At 36.0% G+C, this 13344-nt stretch overlaps 2 protein-coding genes across 3 annotated transcripts in view; one reads left to right on the top strand and one right to left on the bottom strand.

Annotated features, from left to right (window-relative positions):
- The window catches only part of LOC137093116 (probable E3 SUMO-protein ligase RNF212), a 217341-nt gene that overhangs the window by 13491 nt on the left and 190506 nt on the right, over positions 1–13344 (bottom strand). The window lies entirely within an intron of this gene.
- fgfrl1a (fibroblast growth factor receptor like 1a) overlaps positions 1–13344 on the top strand; it is an 88258-nt gene that overhangs the window by 69698 nt on the left and 5216 nt on the right. For both annotated transcript variants that reach the window (XM_067457845.1, XM_067457843.1), the window contains 2 exons: positions 6228–6305; positions 10141–10425. In XM_067457845.1, the coding sequence (XP_067313946.1) occupies positions 6228–6305; positions 10141–10425 (363 nt within the window). The remainder of the gene's footprint in view (positions 1–6227; positions 6306–10140; positions 10426–13344) is intronic.

The raw sequence follows: 13344 nt of genomic DNA, 5'->3' as shown, positions 1-13344 counted from the left end.
GTTTACCTTTGTTCTTTTCTTGTTATATATATATATATATATATATATATATATATATATATATATATATATATATATATATATATATATATATATATATATATATATATATATATATATATATATATAAAAACTGGTCTGACTGGGCCACTAGAAAAAACGTTGCCTGTTATATTAAAGGGCAGGCAAATGTGACATTTATTATAATGGTTTATAGTTATTATATATGTATATTGCAAATATTTAAAACAAAGGCTATTGTCTTAATGATGCTTCTATATTAATCTGTAGATTAAATGTGAAATTATTACAATATAAAAATTAGGGCTGGGCAAGTTAATGCGTTATCGCGTTAACGCATTAATTAATTAACGCCGACAATTATTTTATCGCGCATTAACGTAGTTATTTATTATTATATTGAAAGCCCGTTGCTCACTACTTCTGAATACACATACAGACAAACCATTGGTCACAAGAGAATACAGTGCTGTCTGTAGCCTAAGCCAAGGGCTTGACATTCTTAGTCTGGGACAAATAAAATATAAAAATAACCAGAAGCGTGAGAATGATTCAGGTTTTTGTTTTTGTTTTTATTATATTCACTGTAAACAGCGATTGATGAATGTGTCTCTACCTCTGGTACATTAACAAGTCGCGTTGAGGCTCGCGCTGCCTGTCTGAGACATTCGTGGAGAAATCAAAACAATTGAGCAGCAATATAATCTCACAGAAGAAACATACTGGGGTAAAACTGAGTTTTTTGTAGATTTTGATATTTATGATTTATGGTATTGTTAATAACACAAGTCGACTTTGCAATCGTGAATTGTGTAGCATGAATGGTGTAGCCTAGTTCAATAAACAAGTAGTCTAATTAATATTAAGTTACTTAGATTTTAGATCCAAACAACCTTTTTCCTTTTTTGTTCCATTTCACCCATGATTTCACCGACGAAAATAGTTCCAAAAGAAAGCAACACTCAGTGCGGTGTTTTGTTAATAAATGATTCAGCGTTTTGAATTAATCATTTGAATGAACGATTTAATGACTCACTTATGAAGATGATCACTTGCTGCCCCCTATTGGCGGTTATGTTTAAAAGTATGATTGCAGGTTTTATTTAGAACATCAATCATTTTTTGCAGTTTAAATTATTTAATTTGATTGGTAACAGCCTATAGTGTTTTTGCTATAATAACTGAATTTATTAATCAAATGTAAGAATTTAAGATGAAAGGTGATGCATACATTTAATACGATTTTAAAAAATGGCCTTTATAAATTAAATAACGCCCTGGGGTTAATATCACAAATATGCAGATTTAAGTCGGCCTATGTAAAAGCTGACAGAACACTGATGATAATATTACTACAGAATCAATATATGTATACCACCAATTTAATTTAATTTGATTAAATTAAGGTTTAAGTTGATATTTACAAGAAATACTGTAACTGTTACTAATTTTTAACTGCTGTAAAAAAGCACCTTGTTTGTTTAAAGTGCTTGCAAACCATATGTTATTGCACTTTTGTTCATTTAGCAGCACTTTTGTATTCATTATTGAATTTTGCGCATGAAAATCATGCGATTAATCGTGATTAAACATTTTAATCGTTGCCCAGCACTAATAAAAATATATTTAAAACTTTAATGTTTGGTGCGATTAATCGTGGGGTGTGACCGTGTGACGAGATCTCGTGCCACAAGTTCTCGCAAGACTAAACTATGACTAGATTTCTTATCGAGTTGAAAAGCTGTCTCGCTTCATATCTGACGGAGGGCAAAGTTAGGATAAAATGCTACGTTTCCATTATACCTCAACTCTACTTTTGCTTTTTATAGAAATAAAAACAATTTAATTAAGGTGGATAATAAACACATTCAGCAATTCCATCAGCTCATCTAAAACGAGCTGTCCAAATTTCACGTGATGAGAAGACGAGCGTGTGTTATGAGTGTTTGTTAGTAAAGCACTTGCACGTTGTGTGTGTTACGAGTGTGTGTAAAATGTTAGTGGTCTAGACCTTTGGCAGAGGATTCGTTGCGCAGCAGAAGCGCCAGACTTACATTTTTTAAATGCACATTCAGCACCACTATCCACAAAGTCGGCAATTGCTAAATTTAACGTGAAAGAAAACGGAACGCGCATTCAAATGCGATTTTAATAAGTTAATGCTGTGCAAATAGAGACAATTTGGTCTCTATTTGCACTTTGAATATTGAGTACTTTGATTATGGTTATTGATTGCACTTAATATCTATGATCAATATGGAGGAAGGAGTTCAGTTTGTAGGTCAAAAGAAGCTCATGTGCAGTTCTAAGGTTTAAAGAAACAATCATAACGGACAGAAGTCGTTCAGTTGAGTTTGTGCAAAAGCTCTACAGTGCTTGTTGTACATTACTGCATATGATTATCCATACTCAGAAAGTAAAAAATAAATGACATTCATTACAAGTTGATTTAGTTAAAACATTTCAAATGCACCTGCAAACAATTTTTCTAGTCATGCATTTCATCAATGAGGATTTCTTGAAAATACTATGTAAAAATCTTGTCTGGTCTCATTCTCATGAACCCGATCTTGTGTCTCGTGTCTCGTCTCTCGTCTCGTTAGTCACCTTAAGTAATCACCTCTAATTAATCATGATTAATTACAGAAAAATGTGATTTATTTTTTTATCGATTGACTGCACTAACCCATTTTTTATCTGTACAGAATTAAACAGAATTATGAAGACAATGTTTTGGAATAATACATTGGAATAATAAATAATAAATAAAATAAAAAAAACTTGTATTTGTATTAAGAAAGTAAACAGATTCCATTGTGATTTGATGTTCATAGATAATAGGATCATAATACAGTTGCTGTAACATCAAGCTGTTCATGATGTTTAAATTAAAAAGTTTTTGTTATAAAACAGCGACGTATGAGCTAGGTCACAGTTTTTCATATTTCGAAACGTCCACAAGCTAGGTTCTTTTACCTCCAAATACGCAGTTGCCAAAAGATACATTGGTGCGATTAAACATAAATATGCTCGGCAGACAGTTAATCTGTCAACTTCTTAGTGTTATTCATTCTCGGGTTAGTCTGTAGTCAGTAATGTAGTAACGTCTCTGCTATGACCACGGCCCATAAATTTTCACAGTTTAGAGCTGGCTGTTAATATAGAGCTGTGTAGCAGTAGAGTTGGTAATGGTTTCCATAAGCCAGTGCTGGAATTCAGTAAATCAAAGCCAAGGTAAAGCCTAACAGCTAGCACCCCATATTGTCTCTCCTGTCAAGATTTCACTCATGAGGGTTGTCTCCAAGCCCTCTCCGGTTTCATAGCTGACTTCACCAAAGACGTAGAGGATGACAGCATAATTAGCAAGTTGTATTGAGAAACAGTTTTCCTTTGAGCGAAGGTGGTTGCTTTGCTTCCAGAAAAACATGGCGACTGTTCAACTTCATCGATGCAGCGATTCAAATTTTTTGACAACACTGGAGGTCATATATCAAACATGCAAGCGCAATAAATCTTGGACACCAGATGGCTTTTGCTACCCCTGAAAGACGTGGTACAGCCAAGTTGGATGTTTCATGCCAGCTCTCGCCAAAGTCCACAGAAACTCTTGCAAAAGAGGGTACCTGGTCCACAACCTCACCAATGAACATTACATCTAGAAGGCTACAGCCTGGTGAAAACCCAGCGGAGCAGAGCGCTGCGCTCAGATTTCCTACGGAAAAGGCTGGTTTTCTATTGCCGTCTCCACTGCAGACATGAAAGCAAACATACTGAAGGGTTATACAAACATCTCTGTCATATTGAGCTTGTTCGAAATTATGAACACGCCTACATGGACGACGTATGAAAAGCAGCACTCTACCGTGTCACTTTGCCTTAATGAAAGGGAAACAAGAGTTTGTTTGGCTTAGGAACTTGACATCACTCATCCTTACAAGTTTTGTTGACTTTCCATGAAATAAACTCGTTTTTCCCTCAGACACCTTTATAGGCATTGTGAAGTCTTGAAGTATGTGTGCATGGTTTGTAAGCTGACGGAGCGCTATATGGAATTCTGGAGCAGTTTTGCAACACGCAAACTACATTTATGAATCATGCTAAAATGACAAACCTATGCTAATCCTGAAACGGCTTTTAAACAAAATACCATTACCAATAAAAATACACTGTATGCACAATGATTGCAATGAGCATAAGCCTGACATGAACAATTGAGCTATGTGTAGATGATCTTAGTAACTTGAGGGGCTCTGTGAAGGGTAAGAGCCATAGTGATTAAGCTGTTAGCCCAGCAATGAGCTGTTTTCCTTTGCCTAGACTGGAACCTCTCCTGCAGGAGTATACACTCTCAGATCAAACCATCCCACCGACAGCTTCAAAGAGCTGACAGGCCTGAAAATGCCAGTCATGTGATTAACGGATGAGTTGGGGCTGTAACTAGAGCAGAAGGGCCACAGATTTCCAGCCATAGTTTTCACTTCACCACACGTGACTAGATGTTTGCCTTGAATTTTGAACATATCTTCTCAGGTGAGAATCTTCAGTAGAACTTAAAAGGAAAAGTTCACACTAAAATTAAAACTAAGTCATTTAATCCCCCTGGTGTTGTTCTAATGCCATATGCCCTGCTTTCTTTTATTGACAACAAAAGGATATTTTTAAAAAAAACAAATGTCTCACAAATGCTGGTCTATTTGTATAATGGCAGTGAATAGAACCACAATTTTTTTTTAAAGATGCTTAAGTATCACAGAATTATCCCATGCAACACATGCCATGTATTCAATGTTAGTAATGTGTGCTAAGTGTTCTGGGGGTATACAATAGGGTTTGGTGAAAATAAACAAAAATATAGTGCATTATGTAGCAAAATTCTTGACCTTGGCCACTAGTCTTCTCTGGACAGCTGTACTTGCATGTTCTTTTAGCGCCACGCAGTAACCCTCTCTGAAGTTAATTTATCCTTTTTGTTCATTGTAACAAGATGTTATTTACAATTGTCATCAGACAAACAGAGTTTCAGTCCAGTGAAATCTGACTCAGTAAAGAAAATGCATATATGCTTTTTTGGGAGTTCTAGACATTGCTAGTCATGTCGTGTTTTTGTATCTTGATTTCTCACAACTTGGGTGCTTTTTCTGGGCGAGATGGACTGAATTGCGGCGCTAATAGAGTCCCACGAGTGCCCACGTCGACCAAGGTCAAGAATTTTGTTAAATACATAACATTTTGGTTTGTTTTTCCCCAAATCCTATTGTATTCCCCAGAACATGGAATAATCTCCACATGTCACAAGATATACATCTGTGATACTTTTGTCTTTTTTTAAAAGCTGTTTTTTTGGCTATTATATTGATGAGCGCGAGCAGGACATTTAACAACAAAAAAAAAAAAACCTTTTTATGGCCCACAAAAGAAAGAAGGGCATACAGCATTGGAACAACATCAGGGTGAGTAAATTATTATTCAGTCCCTTTAAGATCTTAGTAAATTGAAAACCAAAGTGAATCTTTGGTTTTCGTCATCGAAAGGTTTTTGTTCCTTAAATGTATTGAAACATCTTCAGTTTTGTAATCAATGTAATTAACTTGTTAATGTCCATAAATTTGCACCTTTGTGAAGTTTGTGTGTGAATGTTTAGGATAACTGAGTAGCCTTTAGACCCAAAAAATACTTTGCACATCTACATTAGTTTTGCATGTTGCTGTGCTTTAAAATGTCAGCAGTTTGAAAATAATCTTGTTGGCTTCTTTAAAGCTAGTTAACTTAAATAAGAACACATTCAGATTAATGAAAGAAACATCTGTAGGAAACTATATCACCCCCTTGAGTACTGATGCTTGTTACCACCCCAGCAATGCAAGAGTGAACCGTAAGCATGTTCAGCAAGACTACATGCCTCTAATGTGATGACCATAACTGCATACTGGCATAAACCATGTGTCTGGCCTTATTCTGACACTTTCAAGCCCTGAAATGCAATGTCAATATTTAAAGTATCTCAGCTACAGTATAATGTTTGCTCTCTAGTCAGCTGGTCAGGAGACAATTGTTTATTTTGGTTTAGGTGGTTGAAGGATTGCAGTGATTTGGCTGAAGAATTATATTAATCTGATTTAACACAAATATGCGTGGCAATCTGGAGCATGTGGCTATTTTGATATGTAAATACTCAATTCTCCCTCTCTCTCTCTTTCTCTCTCTAGATGACTCCAGTGCTGGGAGGGAAGGTGCCAGACCAGCTGGTGAAACAGAGTACTCCACTGACCTGGCAGGAAAACTGGGTAAGGTGCTACAGTTCTCTGATCCCCTTTGATCTCCTTCATTCCTGGTATTTATAATTGCTGCCCAGAAAGTGGATGATGAAATATTCACTGCAGCTGCCAAGGATAAGCTGCTTTTCATTAGTTGTAACTTTATGTTTTACATTGTTTTAGAAAATTAGTAAACATGAAAAACTAGAACTTTGAAACATTTATGTGGGCTGGGCTCTTCTATTTTCTATTTGAAAAGGTCATTGTGATAACATAACAGCATTGGCGTTTTCTTGTAGTATAATAGCTGTGACATTTTATATTAACAGCCGCATTACTGTTTTTTTGTAGTATAGTAGCTGTGACATTTTCTTGTAACATAGGAGCATTGCTGTTTTTTTTTTGTTTTTTTTGTAGTCTATTAGCTGTGACATTTTCTTGTAACATTGGAGCATTGCTGTTTTTTTGTAGTCTAGTAGCTGTAACATTTTCTTGTAACATAAGAGCATTGCTGTGATATTATTATATCTGTGATATTACAATGCTTTATTGTAAAAGCACAACTGTATACTCTAACTTCACAGCTTCAATGACAAAGCAATACTGTGATATTACAGTACATTACTGGTGAATTACAATCTTTTGCTCTGCATCATTACAACATGGCCCTGTACTTTTACAGTGTGTACTGTAAAAGAAATGTACAAGTGGACAATAATTTACTGTGAATTTACAATGTATACTGTGGAAGTCATACTAAAATTATCCAATAACATAAAAGTAATGAAAATGAAGCTTCCATTTACTGTGAATTTACATTAATATATCTTTATTGATATTTCAAACTTAATTCATATGTAGTACTATATAGCTTACTGTACATAATAAGGGAAAAATATTTTGTCTTTGCACTATTTTAAACGTTTCATGGGTCAAATTAAATGTGCTCGCATTCATTAATATTCACTTGTGTGTGCTTATATAAGTATCATTATTCATTAAAAATATTTGGATACTAAGTCATAATATAATGCATAAGTTATTAATGTTTTAAAATTTCACATTTAAAGAAATCTAGTGTTTGATCATATCTAAATATTTATTCAAATGGAAGACTGATTTTTAGCTATTAGATTAGATACATGTATATTTATTAAAGATCCATAAGGCACCTACTGGGTAATGGCATTACAAATTAACATTATTATTTTATAAGCAACAAAATAACCAATTTACCTCTTTGAATTGGAATTCTCTATTTTAACCTTAATTACTACACAAATTGAAATATAAATAATAAAAATATTAGAAGAAATATATATTAAGTGGTCATTAATTGACAATAATTATTGCACAAATAGTATTTTAGTAGCCTACCAAAAGATCTCTTCAAAATATTCAATAAACATTATTGAACTAAAATATAGAACACTTATTTAATTGAAAAATAGTTACGGTGTATGGTCACATTTGACCATCAATGAGTATTATTGTGTGACCAATTAGATTAATAAAATCTAATAATCCAATAAAATTATTGTTAACAATGTTGCATCTCTATCACTCTCAGTAATAAAATGATCCTGTGAATATGGCTGACTTAATAATCAATGCACAAGCTGTACTGTTTAACAAAACTTGCTGCAAACATCTGTATAGTGTAAACTGTTGTGTATCTGCTTAAGCCATTCAAATGCATTGACACGGCGCTAGAAGCATTGAGCGCTCCCTGTACCACGTGACTGCGCGCGCCACCGGAAGATAAGAGCATGTTGCAGCAATTCGCTTTTCAACGCCTCTGGCTTAGCCAAAGACGCCAAAACGCTATTTTTTGTTTGAATTTCGTATTAAAACGTAATGATAATCACAAAAAAGCTATAGGCCTAGCTTTGTTTAATATAAAAAGCATATTTGGATATTTGGCGTGAGATTAAGTTGGGCAGCGTGAGAGCATGACACCGTGCCTGAAAGCGTGTTTGTCACGCCAAATGCGTGAGAGTTGGCAACCCATAAACGTTTATTTGAAAGTAAATATTATATTAAAATAACATGGGTGTAAATGCTACAAACATGCATGCTGCACACCTTCTCCATTCAGCCTGGAATAGAAGAGCGATACGACGATGGCGCCTTCAGTTCAAAACTGGTCGGTTATGTCGTGACTTCCCAGGGCATATTTCAGTACAATATTTCACTGTAATAATACTGTTTAATGCTGTGAAATTCCCCCAAAAATTCACTGTGTTGCTGTGATATAACAGCAGTTTTTAGATTACAATATTTTGCTGTAAAATAAGAGTTAAATGCTGTAAAATCCAAGGATACTGTAGGTTTTACAGTTTTAGGATATTACAGGGAAACTTAATTACAACTAGTTACTGTAAAATAATGTTAATTATTGTGAAATGCTGGTCATTTCTAACAGTGTAGTAGTGGTGACATTTTCTTGTAACAGAGCAACTGAATTTTTCTTGTAGTAGGCATTTTCTTGTAACATAGCAGCTGGCATTTTCTTGTAGTATAGTGGCAGTGACATTTTCTTGAACTATAGCAGCTGATGTTTTCTTCTATTATAGTAGCAGTGACCATTTCCTTTTAGCATAGCATAGCAGCACTGTCGTTCTCTTGTACTTGTACTAGCAGTGACCAATTGAATGGAAACTGAGCCTGTCACAGAGCTTTTGGACAGTGTGCAAAGTCTGTCATCCCTGTATTTCCTAATCAAACCCCCATCTCGTAGCTGGCACACATGTGGCTGAATCTTCCCAGATACTGACAGGTAGCCCTGTGGTCTGGGCTTGGACGGTCCCCACACAATTTCCCATGGCCCACTACTCCCTGGAGTCACACTCCTACCTCTGGAGCCCAGTGTTTGCTTTGGTAATTGCGTTCGACGAGCTAGAGAGCGGGCTATTTATGTGAAGTGTGAGGGGGATGCATTCCATTCCCCTCTGATAGTCACCATCTGATTTGATATTAGAGCACAGCTAAACACAGCAGTGTTTAAACTGGGCTTGACCTGCCTGTTTTTGTACTGTGGAGCATAGAAGTTTTGATGACTGCTAGTGGGAGATTCTTAGTTCACTATTGTGTTTGCTTTTGTGGTGTTTGTTCAGAGTCTGCTGTGAGCAGTAACAGTCAGCAGGGAACTATAGAGTGAAACTGCAGATGAGCTTCTGTTTGCTTTATCTGATTGCAATCATGGTGTGGTGCTTTGCTCAGTTAATTGGCCCACACAAGAACTTTATGTCCGCTCTTTTATGCTTTATTTTCTTTTTAATGTTAGTGGTGTTGTGTAAATGCTGATGATGAATCAGAATTCCACCTTTCTCCCTTTATTTATTTAAGCTCTTAAGTGCGGAAAAGCAGTATGCATTTTTTTCATAGGTATCAGATTTCTGAAATCTAAGTGTCATAAAAATGGGGAATATTTTTACCCCAAAAAATCTAAAGATTGATTTTAAGATGGGACTATTTTTATTCCACCAAATTCTCATTACTGTGGTGTTTCCAGATATTTGGGTTTTTCGCAACGTATTATTAATATATTAATGTTATACAAAATTTTATTCTTGATAAAAAATATTTTTAGATTATTTTTAGTATTTCTTACTGTATTACAGTAAAAAATGTGCTGTTTTAAATTAATAGGAATTACACATATGCTATCATAACATACTGTAACTTAGGCTGTAAACCTAACAAAACTGCTAGAAATCTGTTACAGTCCAGTAAAAAGTTACTGTAGTCCAAGAAAGAAAGGTGCTGTCTATCCTGTTACAGTCCAATATTAAGTTACTGTAGTCCAAGAAAGAAAGGTGCTGTCTATCCTTATCTTTTTTTCTTTTATTTTTCCTTTGTATAGTGCGGCCCCGCTTCACGCAGCCAGCCAAAATGAGAAAGCGCGTGATTGCCCGGCCGGTGGGGAGCTCAGTAAGGCTTAAGTGCACCGCAAGTGGCAACCCCAGACCAGACATCATGTGGCTGAAGGACAGCAGGCCTCTGACGCCCGAGGAGGTGGGCGAGGGCAGAAAGAAGAAGTGGACTCTCAGCCTGAAGAACCTCACACCTGAACACAGCGGCAAATACACGTGTCACGTCTCCAACCGTGCCGGGGAGATCAATGCTACATATAAAGTGGAAGTCATCCGTGAGTAATTCACCTCATCTCTTTGATGTTATACTGGAATGCGATGGAGCTTTGGATGACTCTCTTATATAGTGTCGACTGAAAGCATGCAGCAACAGTTAGACATTACTTCTCTCGGAGCTAGAAGCTGTTTAGGGGGGTTTAACAACTGTCAGCCAGACCTGCAAAGTTTGGTGTGTGTGTGTGTGTGCGGGTGCGCGTGCGTGTGTGTGTGAGGGGGTGGGTGGAGTGCACATAACTGATGATGATTGGTGGGGTGGGAGACAACCCCAACTGATGATGATTGGGTTAGGTGGAGTTCACACACACACACACACACACACACACACACAGCATATGTACAGTCGCACACACCAACGACTAGGAGCAATGGCAAGTCCAACGACTTCAAAGGTAGCTTTCGCAAACTGGAAGTATAGGCACTACTTTTCCCTCATTGAGGTGAAAGGTAAGAATGTTTTTTGTAACGTGCATGTAGGCATGTGCCGAACTTGCTAATTCGATATATCACGATAAAGAATATGCACAATATTGTTATCGTGGGCACTTCAAAATATCGTAAATAATAATTTATTAACAATTATTAATTTTTTTATAATGCACTCAAGAATACCTTGCCCATCAACCATATAAATGCTCAACACCGCTGTATTCTGAGTCAAAGGGACACGTGCTCACATGTAAATGAGAAGCACATGAACGAGTGAAGGAGACGCGCTAATGAAGTGCCACTCAGTGACAGCAGAGGGCGCTGATGAACTGCAGAATGCTGCAGTTACCCCGGAAACCCCGCAAACACAAGCAACCTCTAGTGAGGTTTTTAAAACAGCCATTCGTTTTTCTAATCTCAATGTTGTTCATCACAGCACCAAATACTTAATAATTAAAGACTTAATAGGCTATTTATTTTGAAACTTAAACGTTTTTATGTTTTAATCTGGACTAAAACATGCCCTGATGATTAGAATTTTGTTGGATTATTTGTCCAAAAGACATGCGACTTCATTAGTTAACATGTTAATTTATTATTACCAAACTGACAATGAAAAATACTTATAAAGAATTAATTAATCTAAGTAATGTTAATTTCTTAGTTACTGTTTAATAACAAAATAACCTTTTCAATGGACCTAAGATAAAACTAACTGATCAGTAGGCCTATTTCTTAACTAACATTACCAAAAACATTATACTTTCTGTAACAAATGCTCAATCTTAGTTAATGCATTAAATAATGAGACCTTAATTTGTTACCTGTTGTTCTTTATAGCCTAATTCTTTTGCACTTTAATCTGTTTGAAAATTGTACTTTTACAGCTCTGGAAAAAAGAGACCACTTAACATTGACTTCTCTTAATTTTTTCTAGAGCTGTATATATTTTTGGTGCATTAATGTATTTCAACATTCAGTTATTTTTGTTATTACAAAATAGTTCTTAAAGCTGTTATGCTATGACAACTTTTTTTGCAACTTATTTCAATATCGTGATAATATCGGATATCGTGATAAAAGCTTCACCAATTAATCGCAACATAAAAAATTGATATCGGCACATGCCTACGTGCACGTCAGTGGCAGGTAATTATAATCTAATGAAGCACCTCACATCGTCACATGCCGCCACAAAATGATTGGCTAAGAACCCAGGTGACGTGATAATATGTGACCCCGTCTGTGAAACCCCGGCTAAAGTCGCAAAATTTAATTATAAGATTTTGATCGTCAAAGTGCCATAGCCATAAAAATGACGAAAATAGGTAATTTGTGTTTGTTGCTGTAAATGATAAATTATACCAAGGGGTTTGAGATACAATACTCAATTTTTAATTCATAACATTATAAATACTGAAATTAGTGATTTTATTGACACTACACTTTATACTTTTACACAAAAAAAATATCGGATGCGGGCTCCCTAAACGTTGATTTTAATCATCTCGGGGTTTTCATCACAACAACACCAGCTTATTCGTATGATAGATCAGTTCAGGAACTTATTTTTTTTACCATTAGGAAGAGAAAGACATTAATATTAAACGGCACGAGCTACAAACAGGTCATTGCGACTTAAGCCGGGTTCAGATGTCTGATGAGATATTTTCGTGTCATCGCCAATATTTTAATATTTTCTTCTTTGTTTTGTAGCTCAACATTGTGCCAATAATAACCATCTTAATTTAAAGTCATATTAGGCCTGCTATGTGTCAATATAAAACATGTTGTGGATGGTGGTGCGTCAGATTAATGCAGTTTTTCCCAACCGGGGAGCGCGGGGTGCCGCGTAAAAGGTTTCAGCATGGACTTTGCATCGTGGTTCATCTCTCATCTGATGATGCATCTTTAATATAGGTTGTAAGTTGAAAATAATGCTTTATATATGTTTCTGTCGATGGCTCCTCAGTTATACATTACAACAACAGCGATAATAAAAGAAAAACGTGGGCAAACGGTCTCTCTTAGTAAACTTTGTTCAATGCATGTGAGTGCTGCCGTATCTTCGAATATGAATACGGGTGTAGAGCCATAAGACGGGATTGAGAACTCACGATCGCGATGTGAGAAGATTTGTCTCTGTGCGGTTATCCGAAAGTGCGCACATGCACGTCTCTTAGCGCGCAACTATTGAGTTCTCTTTCAAGTCTTGCGCTTGAACGGACAAACTCACACAAGAAGTAGCCTATGTCAACATGTCCATCTTGATGAGTACCAAAGCAGACATAGTCTTACTTACCAACATGAACATCATTTCTGAGAGAAATAGTGAAGGTGAATGCATATATGAAGAAGTTCTTAGTTTAGGATTAGAACAAATTCAACCAAGTGCCTTTGATGACATGGATGATTGCGTTAATGTTTATCATCTGTGCATCATCGTCTAAAGCCCGCCCTGACAATTTTATTGGTCTGAAAATTTTCTG

Source organism: Pseudorasbora parva, chromosome 11 (assembly GCF_024679245.1).
Source record: "Pseudorasbora parva isolate DD20220531a chromosome 11, ASM2467924v1, whole genome shotgun sequence".
Classification (NCBI taxonomy): Eukaryota; Metazoa; Chordata; class Actinopteri; order Cypriniformes; family Gobionidae; genus Pseudorasbora; species Pseudorasbora parva.
This window is presented reverse-complemented; position numbering and strand designations above follow the sequence as displayed.